Below are 27,407 nucleotides of genomic sequence, written 5' to 3'. Positions count from 1 at the left end.
AAGGCCAAGTCACCCCATCAAACATTGCAACTGTGTTCTGATAACCCTTTTAAAAATGCAATCAAATACATAATTGCCAACATTCTGTTGTTAGATTTCCCTAAAATTGTAAAAGTATGTACAGTGATGTTATCCAAAATGGAGGTTTGTTTGAGATCACCACAAACATTGACACTCACGAATACGACACGCGTTTACAAAGAGTATTATTGATGACCCATTAGAGTGGGTCACTGCCACAATTGTCTTTCACTATTTTCATGGTATTTGTCTCATTTCCTTGGTTTGGAATTTTCATTCATCAAGTACCATCATAAACGTATCGCTTTAAAATTCTTCTTTGGTCCAAGTATTCCTACCACCAATGTGAAAGTAAGGGGGAAAAAAAAAACAATCAGCACTTCTCCTTATAGCTGCATCACGAGTGTCATAGTTCCAGAGCCTGGTTTCTTTGTACATTAGTAGTACCGCTTGTATAGTTGAGGATTAGAACTTTTCAGCAGCACCTAGCTATGATTTGGTAACTTTTGTGAAAGCCTCTGTCAAATGTTTGTATTACCGTTTTGATGGACTATGTAGGAAGTTTGCTCTGTATGTGCTATTTCAAAGTAAGGAATAGCATGCACAGTCCAAGGGTTCCCCTTAGAGGTAAGATAGTGGCAAAAAGAGATAATACTAATGCTCTATTTTGTGGTAGTGTGGTCGAGCAGTAGGCTTATCAAAGGAGTAGTGTTATGCATTTGTTGTACATACACACAGGCAATAAATGAGGAACACACACAGAGACAATTCCAAGCCAATAGGTTTTTGTATAGAAAAATATATTTTCTTAGTTTATTTTAAGAACCACAGGTTCAAATTCTACATGTAATATCTAATTTGAAAGGTATTGCAGGTAAGTACTCTAGGAACTTTGAATAATCATAATAGCATATATACTTTTTACATAAAACACATTTAGCTGTTTTAAAAGTGGACACAGTGCAATTTTCACAGTTCCTGGGGGAGGTAAAGTAATGTTAGTTCTTGCAGGTAAGTAAACCACCTACGGGGTTCAAATTGGGGTCCAAGGTAGCCCACCGTTGGGGGTTCAGAGCAACCCCAAAGTCATCACACCAGCAGCTCAGGGCCGGTCAGGTGCAGAGTTCAAAGTGGTGCCCAAAACACATAGGCTTCAATGGAGAGAAGGGGGTGCCCCGGTTCTGGTCTGCCAGCAGGTAAGTACCCGCGTCTTCGGAGGGCAGACCAGGGGGGTTTGGTAGGGCACCGGGGGGGAAACAAGTCCACACAAAAAGTACACCCTCAGCAGCGCGGGGGCGGCCGGGTGCAGCGAGTAAACAAGCGTCGGGTTTGTAATGGTTTTCAATGAGAGACCAAGGGGTCTCTTCAGCGGTGCAGGCAGGCAAGGGGGGGGGGCTCCTCGGGGTAGCCACCACCTGGGCAAGGGAGAGGGCCTCCTGGGGTCACTCCTGCACTGGAGTTCCGATCCTTCAGGTCCTGGGGGCTGCGGATGCAGGGTCTTTTCCAGGCGTCGGGATTTCAGTCAGGCAGTCGCGGTCAGGGGGAGCCTCGGGATTCGCTCTGCAGGCGTCGCTGTGGGGGCTCATGGGGGACAACTTTGGTTACTCACAGTCTCGGAGTCGCCGGGGCGTCCTCCCTGTAGCGTTTTCTCCACCAGTCAAGTCGGGGTCGCCGGGTGCAGTGTTGCAAGTCTCACGCTTCTTGCGGGGATTGCAGGGGTCTTTAAATCTGCTCCTCTGGATACAAAGTTGCAGTCTTTGTTGAACAGAGCCGCTGTTCTTGGGAGTTTCTTGGTTTCTTGGAAGCAGGGCAGTCCTCTGAGGCTTCAGAGGTCGCTGGTCCTGGGGAAAGCATCGCTGGAGCAGGTTTCTTTGGAAGGCAGGAGACAGGCCGGTAGGACTGGGGCCAAAGCAGTTGGTGTCTTCTTTCTTATTCTGCAGGGGTTTTCAGCTCAGCAGTCCTCTTCTTCTGTAAGTTGCAGGAATCTAAATTCTTAGGTTCAGGGGAGCCCTTAAATACTAAATTTAAGGGCGTGTTTAGGTCTGGGGGGTTAGTAGCCAATGGCTACTAGCCCTGAGAGTGGGTACACCCTCTTTGTGCCTCCTCCCAAGGGGAGGGGGTCACATTCCTATCCCTATTGGGGGAATCCTTCATCTGCAAGATGGAGGATTGCTAAAAGTTAGTCACTTCAGCTCAGGACACCTTAGGGGCTGTCCTGACTGGCCAGCGGCGACTCCTTGTTCTCATTATTTCCTCCGGCCTTGCCACCAAAAGTGGGGCCGTGACCGGAGGGGGCGGGCAACTCCACTAGCTGGGGTGCCCTGTGGTGCTGGAACAAAGGGGGTGAGCCTTTGAGGCTCACCGCCAGGTGTTACAGCTCCTGCCTGGGAGAGGTGTTAGCATCTCCACCCAGTGCAGGCTTTGTTACTGGCCTCAGAGTGACGAAGGCACCCTCCCCATGGGGCCAGCAACATGTCTCGAGTGTGGCAGGCTGCTAAAACCAGTCAGCCTACACAGGTAGTTGGTTAAGGTTTCAGGGGGCACCTCTAAGGTGCCCTCTGGGGTGTATTTTACAATAAAATGTACACTGGCATCAGTGTGCATTTATTGTGCTGAGAAGTTTGATAACAAACTTCCCAGTTTTCAGTGTAGCCATTATGGTGCTGTGGAGTTCGTGTTTGACAAACTCCCAGACCATATACTCTTATGGCTACCCTGCACTTACAATGTCTAAGATTTGGCTTAGACACTGTAGGGGCACAGTGCTCATGCACTGGTGCCCTCACCTATGGTATAGTGCACCCTGCCTTAGGGCTGTAAGGCCTGCTAGAGGGTTGACTTATCTATACTGCATAGGCAGTGTGAGGTTGGCATGGCACCCTGAGGGGAGTGCCATGTTGACTTACTTGTTTTTGTCCTCACCAGCACACACAAGCTGGTAAGCAGTGTGTCTGTGCTGAGTGATCGGTCCCCAGGGTGGCATAAGATATGCTGCAGCCCTTAGAGATCTTCCCTGGCATCAGGGCCCTTGGTACCAGGGGTACCAGTTACAAGGGACTTACCTGGATGCCAGGGTGTGCCAATTGTGGATACAAAAGTATAGGTTAGGGAAAGAACACTGGTGCTGGGGCCTGGTTAGCAGGCCTCCGCACACTTTCAATTCAAAACATAGCATCAGCAAAGGCAAAAAGTCAGGGGGTAACTGTAAGGAAATGCCTCCTTGGCATGGTTAATAATAGATATTACATGTTAAATTTGAACCTGTGGTTCTTAAAATAAACTAAGAAAAGATATTTTTCTATACAAAACCTATTGGCTGGATTTGTCTCTGAGTGTGTGTACCTCATTTATTGTCTATGTGTATGTACAACAAATGCTTAACACTACTCCTTGGATAAGCCTACTGCTCGACCACACTACCACAAAATAGAGCATTAGTATTATCTCTTTTTACCACTATTTTACCTCTAAGGGGAACCCTTGGACTCTGTGCATGCTATTCCTTACTTTGAAATAGCACATACAGAGCCAACTTCCTACAGTAACCATGCCAAGGAGGCATTTCCTTACACAACCTCCCGTAAACGAAAGAGGATGAGACTAACCTTTCCCAAGACAGTCTTCATTTTCTAAGTGGAAGAACCTGGAAAGGCCATCTGCATTGGCATGGGCAGTCCCAGGTCTGTGTTCCAGTATAAAGTCCATTCCCTGTAGGGAGATGGACCACCTCAACAGTTTTGGATTTTCACCTTTCATTTGCATCAGCCATCTGAGACGTCTGTGGTCAGTTTGAACTACAAAGTGAGTACCAAAGAGGTATGGTCTCAGCTTCTTCAGGGACCAAACCACAGCAAAGGCCTCCCTCTCAATGGCACTCCAACACTGCTCCCTGGGGAGTAACCTCCTGCTAATGAAAGCAACAGGCTGGTCAAGGCCATCATCATTTGTTTGGGACAAAACTGCCCCTATCCCATGTTCAGAGGCATCTGTCTGCAGAATGAATTGCTTGGAGTAATCTGGAGCTTTTAGAACTGGTGCTGTGAACATAGCTTGTTTCAGGGTGTCAAAGGCCTGTTGGCATTCTACAGTCCAGTTTACCTTCTTGGGTATTTTCTTGGAGGTGAGTTCTGTGAGGGCTGTCACAATGGATCCATATCCCTTCAGAAACCTCCTATAGTACCCAGTCAAGCCAAGGAATGCCCTGACTTGAGTCTGGGTTTTTGGAGCTGCCCAGTCCAGAATAGTCTGGATCTTAGGCTGGAGTGGCTGAACTTGGCCTCCACCTACAAGGTGTCCCAAGTAAACCACAGTTCCCTGCCCTATCAGTGTGAGGCTGGCATGGCACCCTGAGGGGAGTGCCATGTCGACTTACTCGTTTTGTCCTCACCAGCACACACGAGCTGGTAAGCAGTGTGTCTGTGCTGAGTGAGGGGTCCCCAGGGTGGCATAAGATATGCTGCAGCCGTTAGACCTTCCCTGGCATCAGGGCCCTTGGTACCAGTTACAAGGGACTTACCTGGATGCCTGGGTGTGCCAATTGTGGATACAAAAGTACAGGTTAGGGAAAGAACACTGGTGCTGGGACCTGGTTAGCAGGCCTCAGCACACTTTCAATTCAAAACATAGCATCAGCAAAGGCAAAAAGTCAGGGGGTAACCATGCCAAGGAGGCATTTCCTTACAGACTACACAGGTGTACTACTTAATAGGCATTTCATTTTACCAGGAGATCAAGACCACAGATTCTCAAAGTATCATTTTGGGGAGCTTTTTTGAATACTTAACATCGGGCTTAGGACAGCTGAGGATAGAGACCTTCATATTAGTCACGTAGGAGGCGATGTAATATGTTTTCAAGATTGGTCTAGAACTGTAGAGTTTGGTTTTCTAGAACCCTTGGCTCCTCAGGACTCATACAATGTTATAACTTCAATCAGAAAATCAGTTGTACTGGAACCGCACTATAACCCACTGAGATGTCTTTAGGGTGATGATCAATCACATGAGACATTGCAGGGATCGTTATTGGAACCCCAAAGAATAACATACTCAGGAACAATAGAAATTAAGGAATGGATTTTAAAGATTTGTTATAAAATCAAAAATCTAGTCTAGTGCACTTGAAATTTATTGTAGCCAAAGTAAAGGCAAATTCTAGGCATTGAACTATTTCTAACACAGTCGAAAGAAAACTATTTAGAGTTTTAGAGATGGATCACACCCAGATACCTGTGTGAACAATAGAACTTGTGTAATTGCAAGACCTACTATTGACTCACTAGGCCAGCTGCTCAGTTAAGTTCAGCCAATGGAGAGGCAAATGCTGAGTCCCATGCCCAGCGATTGTGCGGTGATTTTCGCATAATTACAGATTTGTCGCATTTACCCCATAATCCATGATCTCTTGCATAATCTACATATTTGAACAAAAATCCATTTTGTTTCTAGCTGAAACGGTTCAAACGTTACTAAAAATGCAGCAACATGTGTTGCTATGCAGTGATAGGTCATTAGTTATGTCTTTTCATGTGTCTTGGATTTCTCTGTACCTTTAGCTCTGGGATGCCCTAGGGTAGCTATGCGCTTTATAAAAATGTATAAACTAAACTAAACTTTGCAAAGCGGGACTGGTCACCTTTTTGTTGCTTGTTGCTTATTGCCATATTTGGATGTTAAAATGGTACTAATGAGGTGCAACAAATGGCCTGACCATGTTACTAAGTTTAAAAATGTTGAAATAATGAGGTAATACTATTAATAAAAATAAAAATAAAAAAAGCTCTGCGTTACGCAGCATAATTTCTTTTCTTGCCCCATGATTTAATAAACTGGAGCATAATTTGGCCCTCTCATGCCACATAATTTCAGTGGCCCTGGATATGAGTCAAAATGGCCTGTTCCAGTATCACCTGATGGTAATGTCCTATCTAACCATTCCCACATTGTGTTAGTTTTTTATTTTAATTTTATTTTTTTAAATAAAATTAATCTTTGGTGAAACTGTCTGAACAAACGGCTAGTGACGCAGTGTCCTCTAACTTGCTCTAATTCTGCAAACCCGTGTTGTTTAGGACAACAATAAATGAGACAAGTAGTTATCGACCTTCTAGAAACTCGTCCGTAATCAAATAACCAATAATTACACAACACAGTCCTGTTAGGTAAAGTACTGTGCCTTTTTTCAAGCATCACGTTGAACATTACATCACGTTGAACATAACATCAGCTAAATGTCCTTTCCGTTATTCTCACATACTCCCTTTTGATTGGTTGACCCGTATAACTCAGCAGATGAATACTGAGGAGGGAAGACATAATTATAACAGTGTGTTTTTTTTTTGGGGGGGGGGCTACACATTCTTCCTTAAAGTTGGAGGAAAGACTTGTTGAGCAGCAATGCTACTGATTTATTTAGTAAGAAGCAAGGACAAACTAATTATTTAAAGCTCAGTTTTGGAATCCCTCAAACAATGATTCTCATTTAACTCATTTAAATATCAACTAAAAGGCATGACGAATGTGAGACAGATATTCAACTAGAGCTACGTGGGTGTGCGGAAGGATGCAGTACTGCTGTCATTCATCCACTACCGATGATTTTTGCAAGTCCAACTTTTCGCAACAAAAAGCTGTACCTAATTTGCTTTCCAGAATGTTTAACAATACAAGTGCTACCAGATTCCAAGATTAGTGATTGTCCTCTTTGTCTTATGCACTCCTGGTCCTTGACATTCCTGCACGTATTGCAGAAGTGTCTTGTGCTTCCTCAAGTTTCATATCGATGTGTCTCTTTTGTTACTCACCTTTACAACCAGACTCCTGAAAATGTAGTATATGTAGATTTAAACATTTTAGCATTTCTTACTATGTCCTTGAGTGTGCTCCTTAGAACAAATCAACCAGGATGCAATAGAAGCACTAGTGCCTTAGCGTCTCCTTCTGGACTTAAAACAAATAAATCTAAATCCTTTCTGATCCCTCTAGAGTTACATTTTGTTTATTTCTCATTTAATTGGAGCTCCAGCCAGTGCTACTGGTTAGCTGTTGGGACTTAAATGAATACTTGCAGATGTCCATTTTCCGTGAAATTAAGGCTGTACTGCTTCATACTTGAACAACCCTGGTCTCTCCACTCTACTCTTAGACATCTGTCACGTGTAACTGACATCTTTGTGCCTATGGCTCTGTTTGATATAAATTTGCTGCCCTGTAAATCTGCCTTTCTGGTTGACTTTTTAATGTAGAATCAGTTTTGAAGGGGACCTTAGTATTACACAAGGACGTTGTTGTGCTTGAGGTCGTACTTTAGTTGATTTCACATGTACTCCAGAATATTGCTTGAACCAGGCAAACTAGTTTTTCAAGCCCTCCACTTCCTTTTCTGGAAATATTAACATAATCTGGCATTTTCTGAGTTCTGACGACGTACTTTGAAAGTACACTTTTTGTACACCTGCTTATTTTCTCGCCATCCCATGCTTCATTCTTGCTTGCTGGAAAGGTCCTGAGGGGTTTGATGGGGGTATTTGCTGTAACAGTTTTGTAAGCTCATGTATTTGGGGCAGGTATGGGAATCTCCCAAAAAATATATAATTAAAATGATTGTTTTTTTCCCTGTGGCATGCAGACCTATATTGGACAGTCGCTAAGGGAGAATAGCAAAGGAGTGGGAGTCTTGATGATTACATTCTTCTATTTTTATTTTTGTGCCTCCTTAGGAAAATTCAGAGGATGACAAGAAGATTAGGGGCAGATCGACTGACAGTGAAGTGAGCCAGGTGAGTTGTGAGATCAGAATGAAACGCAAGCATGTAGTGCCTGGTTGTCTCTACTTTACCTCACTGCTTTGAAAGTCTGTAAAAAGAAAGAACAGGTTGTGCAGGTCTTTGTTATAAATGACCCTGCAGATTTCCTAGATTGCATGACGTGGCTTTTTCTTACAAGCTTTATCGTATTCCGGATTCTATTATTTCCGAATGCTGCATGTTCAACCTCTGAGGAAATACTCACTAAATGTTTGACATTTTGGCATTATGGTTAGTTATCAGGTCTATTTCACAAGTTCTAGAAAGACTTGTTAAAAATAAAAATACAAAAATCTAAAATCCCACAATTCTGAAGGCAGTTTTGTTGGCTTTCTCAGTCATTATAGTAAGTAGTGCTGCACAGAGAGCCATTAAATTTGGCCCCTCAAAGATTTCTGGCAAGATTTATTTCGTGGTTGGTAGTGTTTTACATTTTTTCCCTTATTTCCCAGTTATGTTTGTAACCATAGTTCGTGCTCCCAGGTCATCCGTTTTTTCTGTTGGCTCTTACACCACTGCATTTCCCTATATTAATTTTAATTTGCTAGGTTTCCATCAGTAGTACTACTACTGACTTTAGAGACAATGCTGTCCACTTTTTCAAATTAGCAGGGAAATGGAATTGTCGATTGTCTGGAAGTTTTATAATCTTTTTATTAAATTTAGTGCCCTCCGCCAAACTAAATTCCATTGTCCATTGTGTTCCCTGCCACTCCATTAGATGGGGAATCCTAGAGACTGGTTACCTTGGGAAAAGTATTTTCTCTTCCAATTCCTGTGCTCTGCGGTCAGTGAACACTGCATGTCTGAGATAGCTACACTGTGTGGTACTTGGTTGTGCAAGTGCTGCCTATGGTCTGAGAGGATGCCCAAGCCATCCTGAAACATGCTATCACTGATGGCTGCAACGCAGGAAAGTTTGCCATCAGATGCGCAATGGATACAAGAGACTCACTGGGCAGAGCCATTACTAGGCCTGTGGCACTGCTCCTGACTCAGGACAACTGGCTTTTCAGGGGATGGTCATACATCCTTTATGGACATGCCCTTTGTCACTCGCTCGTTGGGTGGCTAAGCCGAGTCAGTGCTTGAGTGCTTTACGGGGTGTAGGGTCCACTGTCAGGTTGTTGGGGCTCATCCATGGCCCCAATCCAGCCACACTCTTACTTTTGCCGAGGCTATGGTAGGGGCTTCTAGTTGTCGCCCTTCCAGCACAGCCATCACTCAACAGGCTTCTCGGTCTTTTTGTAGCCGTGACTGCCTCAAGTCCAGTGGAAACCAAGGCCAGAGATCTGACCAGCCGAACACTTGTTCTCTTCCCTTGCACTACCTTCCCCAGTGGTACGCCATAGCATCGGATCAGTTTGTGCTCTAAATTGTCTGGCTGTGTTATGCATTTCTACTCCTAAAAACCCTGCAGTCTATGCCACTGTCCTCAGATGTGCTGCTGGAGGACCACCTCTTAATGCCAGATTTTCTGGATCCAGACTGACACCTGGGAAATGGTCCAAGGTAAAGAACCTGCAGCTAGATAGTCTCGGGGCCTCAACCAGAATATTGTTTTGCCCTCCACTGTAAGGAGTTGTAGGTCCATCACCTCTTGGTCCATTGCATAACCATACCAAAAGAAGTACTCTCCTCTGTGGCAGGAGGAGGGTGAGAGAAGTTCAGTGACTGGAGGGTGTCAAGGTCACTGAGGTCCTGTAATTCAGTATAACAATTGTCCTTTGTTTATTGTGGGGGAAATTCAACCCACTCATCATAGTTGAAGGAAAGCAAACTCTTTGACATGATTAACTCTACTTTTTGCCTGGTTTCGGGTTTGACTTTGACTGTTAGAGCAATGTGTCCCTTCTAACCACGATTCAAGTGCCAGTTGTCTTTCCTCTAAACTGCACTGTTTTGCACAATTGGCTAACTTTTTAGTTACCACTGTAAGTCCCTTTTAAATGGTAACCCTGGTTCCTAGGCCCAGGGTACTAAGGGAGAGGTCTCTGAGGACTGCAGCACCAGGTGTGCCACCCCAAGAGACCCCTCACCAAAACCCACACAGGGCTGCCCTTGCAGGCTTCATGTGTTGGTGCAGGCTAAATTGAAAGCCCGAACTGTCACACACCCCTATGTGCCCAGGCCTCTTATCACTGCATGTGCCAGGTGTAAGTCACCCCAAGGCAGGGTGCATCCAGGTACATGTGAAGGCATATATTCATTAGCAGATATGCCCCTGCTATGTCTGTCAATTCTGAGGCATGGTAAGTACACGGGCAGCCATTTTAAATGCAAGTGCTGGACATTGGCCATTATGAGTTCCCCCCACTACATGATGGCTTCTATGAATCCTAGGATGTTTGGTACCAAACATCTCAGAATAATAAACCCTCACTGACGCCAGTGATGGATTTATTAATTAATGCACACAGAGAGCACCTTAGAGGTGCCCCTGTAAACCTACAAGCTACTGTTGTGCTGACTAACTGGTCCTGACCAGTTCAGCCACCACAGATGTGCTTCTAGCCCCCAAAGGTGAGAGCCAGCACTCGAGGGCCTGAGACACAGGCCTACTCTGGGCAGAGGTGTGACTTCTTCTCCCAGGCAGGGTGGACATTCCACGGCAGGGAGAGTCAAAGACCTTGCTGCCTTGGTAATGCAGCCCAGGTCTCTCCAGATGACAGAGATGACCAACACCTGTCCTGACCCCACTTTTGGCTGCAGCACAGGTGGGAAAATTAGTTAAATTAGGAGCAGTACCCACTGCATGCCAGTTCCACCCCTAAGGTGGACGAGCTGAAGTGGACATTACTTTTGAAATTCCTCCATCTTGCTTGGAAGGAAATAGGCCACTAGGGTTAGGGTTATGCATAAGGACGTAGTGACCCTGAAGGTGGTCTGGCAACTGCTTGACACTCCCTGTAACGCCCCTAAATTAAGTATTTGGGTAGCACCCTTGAACCATAGAACTCAGATTTCTACAACCTAAGACCTGGACAAAGAGCTTCACCCGCAGATGAGGAAAAGTAGCAGAAGCGGACATGGAACTATCCCCTCCGACCTGCCTGCTTACCTCCAGGGGTCCTGTACAAGAAGCCAACTCATCCAGCCTTCCAAAAGGACTCAAGTCTCCCGTGGGCAGCGGACTTGTCCTACAACAAGAAACTCCTAAAAGAGGTCTCTGCAGCAGCTGGTACCCCTTAAACCCGACGCCAGAAGTGACCACTGCACCTGATGTCCACAACCCGAAGTGAAGCCAAACAATGGTGCTAATGTGAGTCCACAGCTGCCCAGAGACAAGTCCAGTGTGGTCTCACCCATCGTGAACTCTCCCTAGACACCTGCAGCCTCTACACGCAGGCCCCTTCTCCCACAGGCTTGTGGAGAGAGAAAATTCAACATCTCCAGCAACCACTGCACCAGGGACCCCTGACCCCAGCTGAGGTGGGTCACCGGTGCCAACAACATCCCCCTGGCTCCTGACGACACCTGCAGCCTCAACACACTGGACCCCCTGCCTGAGTGCTCCCGGACGAGAAAAACAGACGCCTAAAGTCACCCCTGCATCCATCGTCCCTGGGCACTGGGGTATAGGACCATCGCCACTGGGCAGTGGAGTAGAGGACCAAAGGTGCACCCACATCCCGAGCACCCCAAGTCTGACTTACCTGCTTGTTGTCCCTGACTGGCTTCCTAGCCAGAGTCTGCAGCCTGTTTGTCACGAGGTCCAGCTTCCCTGTAGAACCATTGGGCACCCGATGCCTTACTGCACTTCTGCATCGGGCCATTACAGGGCCGCCAGGTGTGGTGTTGGTGTGGTTCCGATCAGTGCCCAGCACTTACCTTTGCTCCCTGAGATTGGCTTCGTAAGTCGTTGTTATTCCTGTGTTTGCTGAACATTGTTTTTCCTCCATAGGATAGCATTGAGCGAACTAAAGATTACACTTTGTTGATTTCTGAAACTGCAAAGTATTTATGCTTAAAGGTCTACTTGCCTAATTACGAAGTTCTTGGGTTTGAAACGTATGTAAAAAGAATAGTTATTTTTCAAAATTGGTCTCAGCCAGCCTGCCACCACCAGACACGAGTCTAAACCTCGGCACGCAGCCCCCATCTACTGCAATCACTCTGGTAAGGAAAACCTGACACCTGAATACACCTTTGCACCTGTCGCCCCTGGGCTGTAGAGAAGAGGACCAAAGAGGTCTACCTGTGCCTGAGCTTTGTAAGGCCTGAGCCTAGCTGTTTCCGACTGACTGGCTTCCTAGCCAGAGCCTGCAACTTCTTTCTTCTGTGACCAATCTCCATTGAAACGCATTGGGCACCCGATGCTGTTTTGCACCTTGCACCCGCCGCCCCATGCCTCTGGTGGTGTACTGCTGGTGCTTCCTTGAACCATGCTCACCACTCACCGTAACACCTAGAGATTGATCTTCTAAGTTGCTGTACTTTACCTGTTTGCAGAACTTGTTCTTCCTTCCATAGGATAACATTGCAAAACTCAAAGTGCAAACTTTTTACAGTGAAAAGAATTTAAATTTAAAACATACTTACCTGGACGATTTCTCTCTGATGCCTAAACATATATAGATACTTGCTATTTTTATAAATTGGTGTGGATCTCCTTCTTGAGTAATACGTTTCATTTTTTGACTATTGTGTGTATTTGTAGATGTCTTGCACTCCTCTTTGTTAAGTCTAATGCTTCTCGACCACACTACCGCTGATTGGAGCACTTTGAGATTTACACAGTTTATCTAGTTATTGATATATCACATAAAGAGCCAGCTACCTACGTCAGCTTTCCTGGGTGGTTCTATTTTGCAGCCTCATTGCACTGGAAAGATGTTGGTGCAGAGCACACAACGCCACTGACAGGAGTAGTGGTTTTGAGTTTTTAGATCCAGTTTTATGGCTGGGGGAGTATGCAGAAGGTGCGGTATCTGCAGTTAGAAATATCCATCAGAAATATAGATGCCATGATGGAGAATGTAGCTTTTTTAAATAGCAGGCTAGCTGCATAGTCTGGCAGCCCATTTACTAGAGGAAAGTGTAGGAAAGTGCCATCTCTCTAGCATAGTTACCCCCACTTTTTGCCTGCAGTCAATGTGTTGAGACTGTGGTTCACTGGGATCTTGCTAATCAGGACCCCAGTGACTGTGCGCTCTCCTCTAAATTTGGTTTGTGGTAAACTTTTTACACCCACAATTGGCATACTGGTGCACCATTTAAGTCTCTAGTATATGGTACTTAAGTACCCAGGGCATTAGTACACCAGGGGCCTCCCTTGGGCTACAGTATATATTGTGCCACCCATGGGAGCCCATGCAAACTGTCTGCTGGCCTGCCATTGCTGGTCACTGCACTTGAACACTACCAGTCACCCTTCTGGTAGGCCCTTCAGCCCAAGGGCAGGGTGTGTGTCCCTAAGTGTGAGGGTACTTCTGCATGAGCAGAGTGCCCCTACAGATGCCAGGCCCATTTCCTGGACTCTGTAAGTGCAGGGAAGCGGTCTTAAGGTATGTAGTGGACACCGGTCAACACAAGGGGTCCAACTACATAATGACTTCTCCAAACATCGGCATGTTTGGTATCAAACTTGTTGGAATCATGCAACTATACCGATTCCAGTGTTCGTTGCATGACACCATGTACTCTGGAGGTTCCTTAGAGGATCCCCCAGTTATGTCTCTTGGGATCTAGGTACCAGCCCACTCTGCTGCTGACCCCAGACACCTTTCTGCCCTCCTGCTGGTGCGCCTAGCTCAGGCTGGAGAGGCAGATCAAACAAAGGAATTCCTACAAGGGAGAGGTGTGGTCACATCCCCTTGTACTTTAGGTGTCTAAGGGCTGGGGTGGGGTGGCCTCTCAGTGCCATCAGACTGCTTTGGAGAGTGCATGAATCCAGTTTGCATCAGTTCAGAAACCCCTGGTTCCTGCTCTGGTGCGAAACCGGACAAAGGACAGGGGAGTGACCACCCCCTTGCCCAGCTCCTCCCCTATGAAGGTGCACAGAGCTCTGCCACATGGCTACTTCTTCTTAATTTTGCCGTCTTGGAAGCAAGGTGGGCAGAGGCCCCTGGGAGCATCTGACTGGTTAGGCTAGGTAGATGACATCCCAGACCCCCTTTGATGGATGGGTCACTTCAGAGAGTGACCAACCCCTTTTAGGGTTCCTTAAGGGCTCCCCTGTGGGTGGGTCCTATATTCGTCGAGCAAGACTCGCCAAAGCACTCTCTGCAAGACATCTTTTGCTTCTGGCCTCTGGAACTGCTGCTGGTCTGCTTTGAAATCAAAACACGCCTGCTTCTATTGGGAAGGCTCCCATTGCATCATTGTTTCTCCAGATCCTGCAAGAATTCTGCAACATCCAAGGCTGTGCATCCTCTAGAGTCACAAGGGCTCTGTTTGCACCTGGAAGCACAAAGGAATCTCCCTTGGAGTGAAGGAGTTATTCCCCTGCAACCGCAGGAACCTTAAGAATGCGTCAACGGGATGGTGGGGTCTGCTGTTCCATGAACATCAAAAAAACTCTGCTTCACAGGTGGCAAGTCTGTGGCTTCCTTTGGGTCCTACATGTCATCTGACCAACTTGGGAGACTGTGGGCACCTGCTCTTGCCACTGAACTGGAACCCTTGTGCACCACTACGGTTGCACTCCAAGACTTGTTGACTCTTCCTCCTGGAAGAGTCAAGAAGCCCTGGCCTCCAGCAATCTACAGCTCGAAGATCAGCCTCTGTCCTGCGACGTTGGAATTCTGGTTTGTTGTGCTGCTGAGGCCTCCTTGTGGCTCCCTGTGTCCATTGCCTGCGGGTCACTCGTGGTGGCTCCAATGATGTCTCCTGGCCTTCCTGCATGTTCAAGGCCAGCCCTGGCTCCCCCTCAAGGGTAGCCTCTCCTGAACCTTGCTGGTCCCCAAAACTCTGCAAATACTTCTCCAGCTCCTGCTTGCATTTGGCAGTACTTGTTCGTCACCTGGCTGGTCACTGACCCTCCTGCAATCTGGCGACCATCTAGGGACAGCTCGTAGGTGACTCCTGGGATCTTCTGCAGCTCCTGGACCCCGCAGCTGGACTTCTTCCATTGACTTGCAGGTACTTCATGTAAGGAAATGCCTCCTTGGCATGGTTACCCCCTGACTTTTTGCCTTTGCTGATGCTATGTTTTGAATTGAAAGTGTGTTGAGGCCTGCTAACCAGGCCCCAGCACCAGTGTTCTTTCCCTAACCTGTACTTTTGATTCCACAATTGGCACACCCTGGCATCCAGATAAGTCCCTTGTAACTGGTACCTCTGGTACCAAGGGCCCTGATGCCAAGGAAGGTCTCTAAGGGCTGCAGCATGTATTATGCCACCCTAGAGACCCCTCACCCAGCACAGACACACTGCTTACCAGCTTGTGTGTGCTAGTGAGAACAAAATGAGTAAGTCGACATGGCACTCCCCTCAGGGTGCCATGCCAGCCTCTCACTGCCTATGCAGTATAGGTAAGACACCCCTCTAGCAGGCCTTACAGCCCTAAGGCAGGGTGCACTATACCATAGGTGAGGGTACCAGTGCATGAGCACTGTGCCCCTACAGTGTCTAAGCCAAATCTTAGACATTGTAAGTGCAGGGTAGCCATAAGAGTATATGGTCTGGGAGTCTGTTTTACACGAACTCCACAGCACCATAATGGCTACACTGAAAACTGGGAAGTTTGGTATCAAACTTCTCAGCACAATAAATGCACACTGATGCCAGTGTACATTTTATTGTAAAATACACCACAGAGGGCACCTTAGAGGTGCCCCCTGAAACTTAGCCGACTATCTGTGTAGGCTGACTGGTTCCAGCAGCCTGCCACACTAGAGACATGTTGCTGGCCCCATGGGGAGAGTGCCTTTGTCACTCTGAGGCCAGTAACAAAGCCTGCACTGGGTGGAGATGCTAACACCTCCCCCAGGCAGGAGCTGTAACACCTGGCGGTGAGCCTCAAAGGCTCACCCCTTTGTCACAGCACCGCAGGACACTCCAGCTAGTGGAGTTGCCAGCCCCCTCCGGCCCCGGCCCCCACTTTTGGCGGCAAGGCCGGAGAAAATAATGAGAATAACAAGGAGGAGTCACTGGCCAGTCAGGACAGCCCCTAAGGTGTCCTGAGCTGAGGTGACTCTAACTTTTAGAAATCCTCCATCTTGCAGATGAAGGATTCCCCCAATAGGATTAGGGATGTGACCCCCTCCCCTTGGGAGGAGGCACAAAGAGGGTGTACCCACCCTCAGGGCTAGTAGCCATTGGCTTCTAACCCCCCAGACCTAAACACGCCCTTAAATTTAGTATTTAAGGGCTCTCCCTGAACCTAGAAATTAGATTCCTGCAACAACAACAAGGACTGCCTAGCTGAAAACCCCTGCAGAGGAAGACCAGAAGACAACAACTGCCTTGGCTCCAGAAACTCACCGGCCTGTCTCCTGCCTTCCAAAGAACTCTGCTCCAGCGACGCCTTCCAAAGGGACCAGCGACCTCTGAATCCTCTGAGGAGTGCCCTGCTTCGACGACGACAAGAAACTCCTGAGGACAGCGGACCTGCTCCAAAAAGACCAACTTTATCCAAAGGAGCAGCTTTAAAGAACCCTGCAATCTCCCCGCAAGAAGCGTGAGACTTGCAACACTGCACCCGGCGACCCCGACTCGGCTGGTGGAGAACCAACACCTCAGGGAGGACCCCCGGACTACTCTACGACTGTGAGTACCAAAACCTGTCCCCCCTGAGCACCCACAGCGCCGCCTGCAGAGGGAATCCCGAGGCTTCCCCTGACCGCGACTCTCTGAAACCTAAGTCCCGACGCCTGGAAAAGACCCTGCACCCGCAGCCCCCAGGACCTGAAGGACCGGACTTTCACTGCAGAAGTGGCCCCCAGGAGTCCCTCTCCCTTGCCCAAGTGGAGGTTTCCCCGAGGAAGCCCCCCCCTTGCCTGCCTGCAGCGCTGAAGAGATCCCTTGATCTCTCATTGACTAACATTGCGAACCCGACGCTTGTTCTAACACTGCACCCGGCCGCCCCCGCGCCGCTGAGGGTGAAATTTCTGTGTGGGCTTGTGTCCCCCCCGGTGCCCTACAAAACCCCCCTGGTCTGCCCTCCGAAGACGCGGGTACTTACCTGCTGGCAGACTGGAACCGGGGCACCCCCTTCTCTCCATTGAAGCCTATGCGTTTTGGGCACCACTTTGAACTCTACACCTGACCGGCCCTGAGCTGCTGGTGTGGTAACTTTGGGGTTGCTCTGAACCCCCAACGTTGGGCTACCTTGGACCAAGAACTGAACCCTGTAAGTGTCTTACTTACCTGGTAAAACTAACAAAAACTTACCTCCCCCAGGAACTGTGAAAATTGCACTGTGTCCACTTTTAAAATAGCTATTTGTGAATAACTTGAAAAGTATACATGCAATTGATATGATTCAAAGTTCCTAATGTACTTACCTGCAATACCTTTCAAACAAGATATTACATGTTAAATTTGAACCTGTGGTTCTTAAAATAAACTAAGAAAATATATTTTTTCTATACAAAACCTATTGGCTGGATTTGTCTCCGAGTGTGTGTACCTCATTTATTGTCTATGTGTATGTACAACAAATGCTTAACACTACTCCTTGGATAAGCCTACTGCTCGACCACACTACCACAAAATAGAGCATTAGTATTATCTATTTTTACCACTATTTTACCTCTAAGGGGAACCCTTGGACTCTGTGCATGCTATTCCTTACTTTGAAATAGCACATACAGAGCCAACTTCCTACACTTCACCTCTAGGAGGTTGAGCATTGCCACTGGCACCACCTGGGCACCTCCAAGTGTGCTGGACTCTGTCCCCTTCCTTTTTAGGTCCTCCACGTCCGGAATCCGTCCTTAAGTTCCACTGGCCTGGTCCACGGGTTGTGACAGCAGCTGGACAATCCCAGGCTTCCACAGAGAGAGCCCCTTCTCCACTCTGTATCCGGGTCCCTGGTGTCGGTACTACTGTCTTCTGGGTATGCTGGGGTGGGTGCACTCTCCAAATTTCCTCTTGTCTGTTGGTTTCCTCGGGGTCCACTGGCAAGGGTCCTCAATCACACAAACTCCAACCACTACTCCCTGTATTAGTCTATGGGACGACTGGGTGGGTACCTTGCACCTGGTCGCTGTGGACACTAACCATACTTACCTCTGGTGTTTTCATCTACCCCCCGGCCCCTAGCTAACTACCACACTTACTTTGGTTCACTGTTTCAGATTCCACTTTCTTAGTATATGGTTTGGCCCTCCCATAGGGCCCTGTATAGTTTATGCTATTTCTGTTGGGTATTTTGTGTATGTATTGTGTGTATATGTCTCCAAAGAGAGATATACCAATGCTAGTCTAATAGTAGTGCTGTAATAAGGTATTCTTTATTTTTGCAACACTTGTGTGTTTCTTTCTTGTGAGTAAGTTACTGTCTGACTACTGTGGTATTGCAAGTGCTTTACATACCTCCTGGATAAGCTTTAGCTGCTTTCCTCAGTTACTCCTAGAGAGCTTTTGCTATCTGGACACTATTCACTATCACTAAGGGTTGCCTGGGCTCCGTATAGGATGCCATTCCATAGGTGTGTACCATAAACTCTGCCAGCCTACAACAGGAAGCACAAAAATAGTGTCTGTATTTGACAGATCCTCAAGTATGTGCAGCACAGAAAGCAAGGACCAGATAGAGAAGAAAGAAAGACTTTCGTTTTTTTCTGGTAAACATATTTAAATGCATTTAACATCCATAATAGACACAACCAAAGAAAGTGTAAATGCAAAGGATTCTGAAGTCTCTAATAAAGCAAAATATTTAAAAGCATCCTCCTTCAAAGGCTGCATTCTTCCTCAGTCCTCCACTGGCTAGAGAAGTATAAATACAAGTAGAAGGAAAACCTGGGTTTTGGTGAAGCCACCCACCTTTTCCCTGAAGTGCTATCCAACTGCTACATTAGTGTTTGTACAAAGGCCTAAACTGGCTAGGGAAAATGTATACTAACTTTTTTGGACTTGTAGGAGAATACATCTTTTCTTTTTTTTTTCAGCAGTCCTTTTTAGGACTATACAAAGATAAAATTGCGATAAAAATCACTTCTCAGTGATAAACTGAACTTTAACTGCATTTACATAGTTCTTCATACACCTGAAGTTTAACTTCAGCTGAAGTATAGCTTGATATTCTGTAGGTGTGTGTAGGAAGTTGGCTCTGTATGTGCTATTTCAAAGTAAGGAATAGCATGCACAGAGTCCAAGGGTTCCCCTTAGAGGTAAAATAGTGGTAAAAATAGATAATACTAATGCTCTATTTTGTGGTAGTGTGGTCGAGCAGTAGGCTTATCCAAGGAGTAGTGTTAAGCATTTGTTGTACATACACATAGACAATAAATGAGGTACACACACTCAGAGACAAATCCAGCCAATAGGTTTTGTATAGAAAAATATATTTTCTTAGTTTATTTTAAGAACCACAGGTTCAAATTTAACATGTAATATCTTGTTTGAAAGGTATTGCAGGTAAGTACATTAGGAACTTTGAATCATTTCAATTGCATGTATACTTTTCAAGTTATTCACAAATAGCTATTTTAAAAGTGGACACTTAGTGCAATTTTCACAGTTCCTGGGGGAGGTAAGTTTTTGTTAGTTTTACCAGGTAAGTACGACACTTACAGGGTTCAGTTCTTGGTCCAAGGTAGCCCACCGTTGGGGGTTCAGAGCAACCCCAAAGTTACCACACCAGCAGCTCAGGGCCGGTCAGGTGCAGAGTTCAAAGTGGTGCCCAAAACGCATAGGCTTCAATGGAGAGAAGGGGGTGCCCCGGTTCCAGTCTGCTTGCAGGTAAGTATCCGCGTCTTCGGAGGGCAGACCAGGGGGGTTTTGTAGGGCACCGGGGGGGACACAAGCCCACACAGAAATTTCACCCTCAGCGGCGCGGGGGCGGCCGGGTGCAGTGTTAGAACAAGCGTCGGGTTCGCAATGGAAGTCAATGAGAGATCAAGGGATCTCTTCAGCGCTGCAGGCAGGCAAGGGGGGGCTTCCTCTGGGAAACCTCCACTTGGGCAAGGGAGAGGGACTCCTGGGGGTCACTTCTGCAGTGACAGTCCGGTCCTTCAGGTCCTGGGGGCTGCGGGTGCAGGGTCTTTTCCAGGCGTCGGGACTTAGGTTTCAGAGAGTCGCGGTCAGGGGAAGCCTCGGGATTCCATCTGCAAGCGGCGCTGTGGGGGCTCAGGGGGGACAGGTTTTGGTACTCACAGTCGTAGAGTAGTCCGGGGGTCCTCCCTGAGGTGTTGGTTCTCCACCAGCCGAGTCGGGGTCGCCGGGTGCAGTGTTGCACATCTCACGCTTCTTGCGGGGAGATTGCAGGGTTCTTTAAAGCTGCTTCTTTGGATAAAGTTGCAGTCTTTTTGGAGCAGGTCCGCTGTCCTCGGGAGTTTCTTGTCGTCGTCGAAGCAGGGCAGTCCTCAGAGGATTCAGAGGTCGCTGGTCCCTTTGGAAGGCGTCTCTGGAGCAGAGTTCTTTGGAAGGCAGGAGACAGGCCGGTGAGTTTCTGGAGCCAAGGCAGTTGTTGTCTTCTGGTCTTCCTCTGCAGGGGCTTTCAGCTAGGCAGTCCTTCTTCTTGTTGTTGCAGGAATCTAATTTTCTAGGGTTCAGGGTAGCCCTTAAATACTAAATTTAAGGGCGTGTTTAGGTCTGGGGGGTTAGAAGCCAATGGCTACTAGCCCTGAGGGTGGGTACACCCTCTTTGTGCCTCCTCCCAAGGGGAGGGGGTCACAATCCTAACCCTATTGGGGGAATCCTCCATCTCCAAGATGGAGGATTTCTAAAAGTTAGTCACCTCAGCTCAGGACACCTTAGGGGCTGTCCTGACTGGCCAGTGACTCCTCCTTGTTATTCTCATTATTTTCTCCGGCCTTGCCGCCAAAAGTGGGGGCCGGGGCCTGAGGGGGCGGGCAACTCCACTAGCTGGAGTGTCCTGCGGTGCTGTGACAAAGGGGTGAGCCTTTGAGGCTCACCGCCAGGTGTTACAGCTCCTGCCTGGGGGAGGTGTTAGCGTCTCCACCCAGTGCAGGCTTTGTTACTGGCCTCAGAGTGACAAAGGCACTCTCCCCATGGGGCCAGCAACATGTCTCTAGTGTGGCAGGTTGCTGGAACTAGTCAGCCTACACAGACAGTCGGTTAAGTTTCAGGGGGCACCTCTAAGGTGCCCTCTGGGGTGTATTTTGCAATAAAATGTACACTGGCATCAGTGTGCATTTATTGTGCTGAGAAGTTTGATACCAAACTTCACAGTTTTCAGTGTAGCTATTATGGTGCTGTGGAGTTCGTGCAAAACAGACTCCCAGACCATATACTCTTATGGCTACCCTGCACTTACAATGTCTAAGGTTTTGTTTAGACACTGTAGGGGTACCATGCTCATGCACTGGTACCCTCACCTATGGTATAGTGCACCCTGCCTTAGGGCTGCAAGGCCTGCTAGAGGGGTGGCTGACCTATACTTGCATAGGCAGTGAGAGGCTGGCATGGCACCCTGAAGGGAGTGCCATGTCGACTTACTCGTTTTGTTCTCACTAGCACACACAAGCTGGCAAGCAGTGTGTCTGTGCTGAGTGAGAGGTCTCCAGGGTGGCATAAGACATGCTGCAGCCCTTAGAGACCTTCCTTGGCATCAGGGCCCTTGGTACTAGAAGTACCAGTTACAAGGGACTTATCTGGATGCCAGGGTCTGCCAATTGTGGATACCAAAGTACAGGTTAGGGAAAGAACACTGGTGCTGGGGCCTGGTTAGCAGGCCTCAGCACACTTTCAATTGTAAACATAGCATCAGCAAAGGCAAAAAGTCAGGGGGCAACCATGCCAAGGAGGCATTTCCTTACACAACCCCCCCCCCCCAAACGAAAGAGGATGAGACTAACCTTTCCCAAGAGAGTCTTCATTTTCTAAGTGGAAGAATCTGGAAAGGCCATCTGCATTGGCATGGGCAGTCCCAGGTCTGTGTTCCACTATAAAGTCCATTCCCTGTAGGGAGATGGACCACCTCAACAGTTTAGGATTTTCACCTTTCATTTGCATCAGCCATTTGAGAGGTCTGTGGTCAGTTTGAACTAGGAAGTGAGTCCCAAAGAGGTATGGTCTCAGCTTCTTCAGGGACCAAACCACAGCAAAGGCCTCCCTCTCAATGGCACTCCAACGCTGCCCCCTGGGGAGTAACCTCCTGCTAATGAAAGCAACAGGCTGGTCAAGGCCATCTTCATTTGTTTGGGACAAAACTGCCCCTATCCCATGTTCAGAGGCATCTGTCTGCACAATGAACTGCTTAGAATAATCTGGAGCTTTTAGAACTGGTGCTGAGCACATTGCTTGTTTCAGGGTGTCAAAGGCCTGTTGGCATTCTACAGTCCAGTTCACTTTCTTGGAGGTGAGTTCAGTGAGGGCTGTCACAATGGATCCATATCCCTTCACAAACCTCCGGTAGTACCCAGTCAAGCCAAGGAATGCCCTGACTTGAGTCTGGGTTTTTGGAGCTACCCAGTCCAGAATAGTCTGGATCTTGGGTTGGAGTGGCTGAACTTGGCCTCCACCTACAAGGTGGCCCAAGTAAACCACAGTTCCCTGCCCTATCTGGCATTTGGATGCCTTGATAGAGAGGCCTGCAGATTGCAGAGCCTTCAAAACCTTCTTCAGGTGGACCAGGTGATCCTGCCAGGTGGAGCTAAAGACAGCAATATCATCAAGATAAGCTGTGCTAAAGGACTCCAAACCAGCAAGGACTTGATTCACCAACCTTTGGAAGGTGGCAGGGGCATTCTTTAAACCAAAGGGCATAACAGTAAACTGATAATGCCCATCAGGTGTGGAGAATGCTGTTTTCTCTTTTGCTCCAGGTGCCATTTTTATTTGCCAGTACCCTGCTGTCAAGTCAAAGGTACTTAAGAATTTGGCAGCACCTAATTTGTCTATGAGCTCATCAGCTCTAGGAATTGGATGGGCGTCTGTCTTGGTGACAGAGTTGAGCCCTCTGTAGTCCACACAAAACCTCATCTCTTTCTTTCCATCTTTGGTGTGAGGTTTGGGGACTAAGACCACTGGGCTAGCCCAGGGGCTGTCAGAGCGCTCAATTACTCCCAATTCCAGCATCTTGTGGACTTCCACCTTGATGCTTTCCTTAACATGGTCAGACTGTCTAAAAATTTTGTTTTTGACAGGCATGCTGTCTCCTGTGTCCACATCATGGGTACACAGGTGTGTCTGACCAGGGGTTAGGGAGAAGAGTTCAGGAAACTGTTGTAGGACTCTCCCACAATCAGCTTGCTGTTGGCCAGAGAGGGTGTCTGAGTAGATCACTCCATCTACTGAGCCATCTTTTGGGTCTGATGACAGAAGATCAGGGAGAGGTTCACTCTCTGCCTCCTGATCCTCATCTGTTACCATCAACAGATTTACATCAGCCCTGTCATGGAAGAGCTTAAGGCGGTTCACATGGATCACCCTCTTGGGGCTCCTGCTTGTGCCCAGGTCCACCAGGTAGGTGACCTGACTCTTCCTTTCTAGCACTGGGTAAGGGCCACTCCATTTGTCCTGAAGTGCCCTGGGAGCCACAGGCTCCAGAACCCAGACTTTCTGCCCTGGTTGGAACTCAACCATTGCAGCCTTTTGGTCATACCAAAACTTCTGGAGCTGTTGGCTGGCCTCAAGGTTTTTGCTTGCCTTTTCCATGTACTCTGCCATTCTAGAGCGAAGGCCAAGTACATAGTCCACTATGTCTTGTTTAGGCTCATGAAGAGGTCTCTCCCAGCCTTCTTTAACAAGAGCAAGGGGTCCCCTTACAGGGTGACCAAACAGAAGTTCAAAGGGTGAGAATCCTACTCCCTTCTGTGGCACCTCTCTGTAAGCGAAAAGCAGACATGGCAAGAGGACATCTGTAAGGAAATGCCTCCTTGGCATGGTTGCCCCCTGACTTTTTGCCTTTGCTGATGCTATGTTTACAATTGAAAGTGTGCTGAGGCCTGCTAACCAGGCCCCAGCACCAGTGTTCTTTCCCTAAACTGTACTTTTGTATCCACAATTGGCAGACCCTGGCATCCAGATAAGTCCCTTGTAACTGGTACTTCTAGTACCAAGGGCCCTGATGCCAACGAAGGTCTCTAAGGGCTCCAGCATGTCTTATGCCACCCTGGAGACCTCTCACTCCGCACAGACACACTGCTTGCCAGCTTGTGTGTGCTAGTGAGGACAAAACGAGTAAGTCGACATGGCACTCCCCTCAGGGTGCCATGCCAGCCTCTCACTGCCTATGCAGTATAGGTAAGACACCCCTCTAGCAGGCCTTACAGCCCTAAGGCAGGGTGCACTATACCATAGGTGAGGGTACCAGTGCATGAGCATGGTACCCCTACAGTGTCTAAACAAAACCTTAGACATTGTAAGTGCAGGGTAGCCATAAGAGTATATGGTCTGAGAGTTTGTCAAACACGAACTCCACAGCACCATAATGGCTACACTGAAAACTGGGAAGTTTGGTATCAAACTTCTCAGCACAATAAATGCACACTGATGCCAGTGTACATTTTATTGCAAAATACACCCCAGAGGGCACCTTAGAGGTGCCCCCTGAAACTTAACCGACTATCTGTGTAGGCTGACTAGTTCCAGCAGCCTGCCACACTAGAGACATGTTGCTGGCCCCATGGGGAGAGTGCCTTTGTCACTCTGAGGCCAGTAACAAAGCCTGCACTGGGTGGAGATGCTAACACCTCCCCCAGGCAGGAGCTGTAACACCTGGCGGTGAGCCTCAAAGGCTCACCCCTTTGTCACAGAACCGCAGGACACTCCAGCTAGTGGAGTTGCCCGCCCCCTCCGGCCCGGCCCCCACTTTTGGCGGCAAGGCCGGAGAAAATAATGAGAATAACAAGGAGGAGTCACTGGCCAGTCAGGACAGCCCCTAAGGTGTCCTGAGCTGAGGTGACTCTAACTTTTAGAAATCCTCCATCTTGCAGATGGAGGATTCCCCCAATAGGGTTAGGATTGTGACCCCCTCCCCTTGGGAGGAGGCACAAAGAGGGTGTACCCACCCTCAGGGCTAGTAGCCATTGGCTACTAACCCCCCAGACCTAAACACGCCCTTAAATTTAGTATTTAAGGGCTACCCTGAACCCTAGAAAATTAGATTCCTGCAACTACAAGAAGAAGGACTGCCTAGCTGAAAACCCCTGCAGAGGAAGACCAGAAGACGACTACTGCCTTGGCTCCAGAAACTCACCGGCCTGTCTCCTGCCTTCCAAAGATCCTGCTCCAGCGACGCCTTCCAAAGGGACCAGCGACCTCGACATCCTCTGAGGACTGCCCCTGCTTCGAAAAGACAAGAAACTCCCGAGGACAGCGGACCTGCTCCAAGAAAGGCTGCAACTTTGTTTCCAGCAGCCTTGAAAGAACCCTGCAAGCTCCCCGCAAGAAGCGTGAGACTTGCAACACTGCACCCGGCGACCCCGACTCGGCTGGTGGAGATCCAACACCTCAGGAGGGACCCCAGGACTACTCTGATACTGTGAGTACCAAAACCTGTCCCCCCTGAGCCCCCACAGCGCCGCCTGCAGAGGGAATCCCGAGGCTTCCCCTGACCGCGACTCTTTGAATCCAAAGTCCCGACGCCTGGGAGAGACCCTGCACCCGCAGCCCCCAGGACCTGAAGGACCGGACTTTCACTGGAGAAGTGACCCCCAGGAGTCCCTCTCCCTTGCCCAAGTGGAGGTTTCCCCGAGGAATCCCCCCCTTGCCTGCCTGCAGCGCTGAAGAGATCCCGAGATCTCTCATAGACTAACATTGCGAACCCGACGCTTGTTTCTACACTGCACCCGGCCGCCCCCGCGCTGCTGAGGGTGAAATTTCTGTGTGGGCTTGTGTCCCCCCCCGGTGCCCTACAAAACCCCCCTGGTCTGCCCTCCGAAGACGCGGGTACTTACCTGCAAGCAGACCGGAACCGGGGCACCCCCTTCTCTCCATTCTAGCCTATGCGTTTTGGGCACCACTTTGGACTCTACACCTGACCGGCCCTGAGCTGCTGGTGTGGTGACTTTGGGGTTGCTCTGAACCCCCAACGGTGGGCTACCTTGGACCAAGAACTGAACCCTGTAAGTGTCTTACTTACCTGGTAAAACTAACAAAAACTTACCTCCCCCAGGAACTGTGAAAATTGCACTGTGTCCACTTTTAAAACCGCTATTTGTCAATAACTTGAAAAGTATACATGCAATTTTTATGATTTAAAGTTCCTAAAGTACTTACCTGCAATACCTTTCGAATGAGATATTACATGTAGAATTTGAACCTGTGGTTCTTAAAATAAACTAAGAAAAGATATTTTTCTATAACAAAACCTATTGGCTGGATTTGTCTCTGAGTGTGTGTACCTCATTTATTGTCTATGTGTATGTACAACAAATGCTTAACACTACTCCTTGGATAAGCCTACTGCTCGACCACACTACCACAAAATAGTGCATTATTATTATCTATTTTTACCACTATTTTACCTCTAAGGGGAACCCTTGGACTCTGTGCATGCTATTCCTTAGTTTGAAATAGCACATACAGAGCCAACTTCCTACAACATCCCATCTCCTTTTGAGTTTTTCTGGGAGCCCCATGATCATGCCCTTTAATGTCTTGTTGAATCTCTCAACAAGGCCATTAGTTTGTGGATGATATGGTGTAGTGAATTTGTAAGTCACTCCACACTCATTCCACATGTGTTTTAGGTATGCTGACATGAAGTTGGTACCTCTGTCAGACACCACCTCCTTAGGGAAGCCCACTCTGGTAAAGATACCAATGAGGGCCTTGGTTACTGCAGGGGCAGTAGTCGACCTAAGGGGAATAGCTTCAGGATACCTAGTAGCATGATCCACTACTACTAGGATATACATATGTTCGATGGCATCTGTCGCTGTAGATACACATGTTCTGCAATAGCTCGCCATCTGGTGTTGGGTCGGAGTGTTACAAGTTGTTTTTCTTCGAAGAAGTGTTTTCGAGTCACGGGACCGAGTGACTCCTCCTTCTGTGCTCATTGCGCATGGGCGTCGACTCCATCTTCGATTGTTTTCTTTCCGCCATCGGGTTCGGACGTGTTCCTGTCGCTCCGAGTTTCGGAACGGAAAGATAGCTGAAAACGGAAGATTTTCGACGGTATCGTTGCGATCCGGTTCGAGATAAACACATACGACGACGCATTGAACATCGACGCGCTGCGGTGCCCTTCGGGGTAGATTTCGGCACACCGTTGGGGCCTAGTCGGCCCGACCGCGTGGAGAACAACGCCGATGGAACGGACCCCGTTTCGGTTCTGCCCTGAATGCCACAACAAATATCCTTATACGGACCAACCCTCGGTCTGTAACCTGTGCCTGTCACCCGAGCACAGCGAAGAATCCTGTGAGGCCTGTCGGGCGTTCCGGTCCCGAAAAACTCTGCGCGACCGTCGAGCGAGAAGACTGCAGATGGCGTCCACGCCAAAGGAGCATCGACAGTTCGAGACAGAAGAGGAACAGGAGGAATCCTTTTCCATCCA

At 48.1% G+C, this 27,407-nt stretch overlaps 1 protein-coding gene across 11 annotated transcripts in view; it reads left to right on the top strand.

The window, feature by feature from the left end:
- Positions 1-27,407, top strand: part of CNOT3 (CCR4-NOT transcription complex subunit 3) — a 715,873-nt gene that overhangs the window by 320,503 nt on the left and 367,963 nt on the right. For all 11 annotated transcript variants that reach the window (XM_069200730.1, XM_069200729.1, XM_069200731.1 and 8 more), the window contains one exon: positions 7,739-7,798. In XM_069200730.1, coding sequence (XP_069056831.1) covers positions 7,739-7,798 — 60 coding nt within the window. The remainder of the gene's footprint in view (positions 1-7,738; positions 7,799-27,407) is intronic.

This window comes from Pleurodeles waltl, chromosome 7 (genome assembly GCF_031143425.1).
Source record: "Pleurodeles waltl isolate 20211129_DDA chromosome 7, aPleWal1.hap1.20221129, whole genome shotgun sequence".
NCBI lineage: Eukaryota > Metazoa > Chordata > Amphibia > Caudata > Salamandridae > Pleurodeles > Pleurodeles waltl.
Note: the sequence above shows the minus strand (reverse complement) of the source record. Positions and strands in the feature narration are given on the sequence as shown.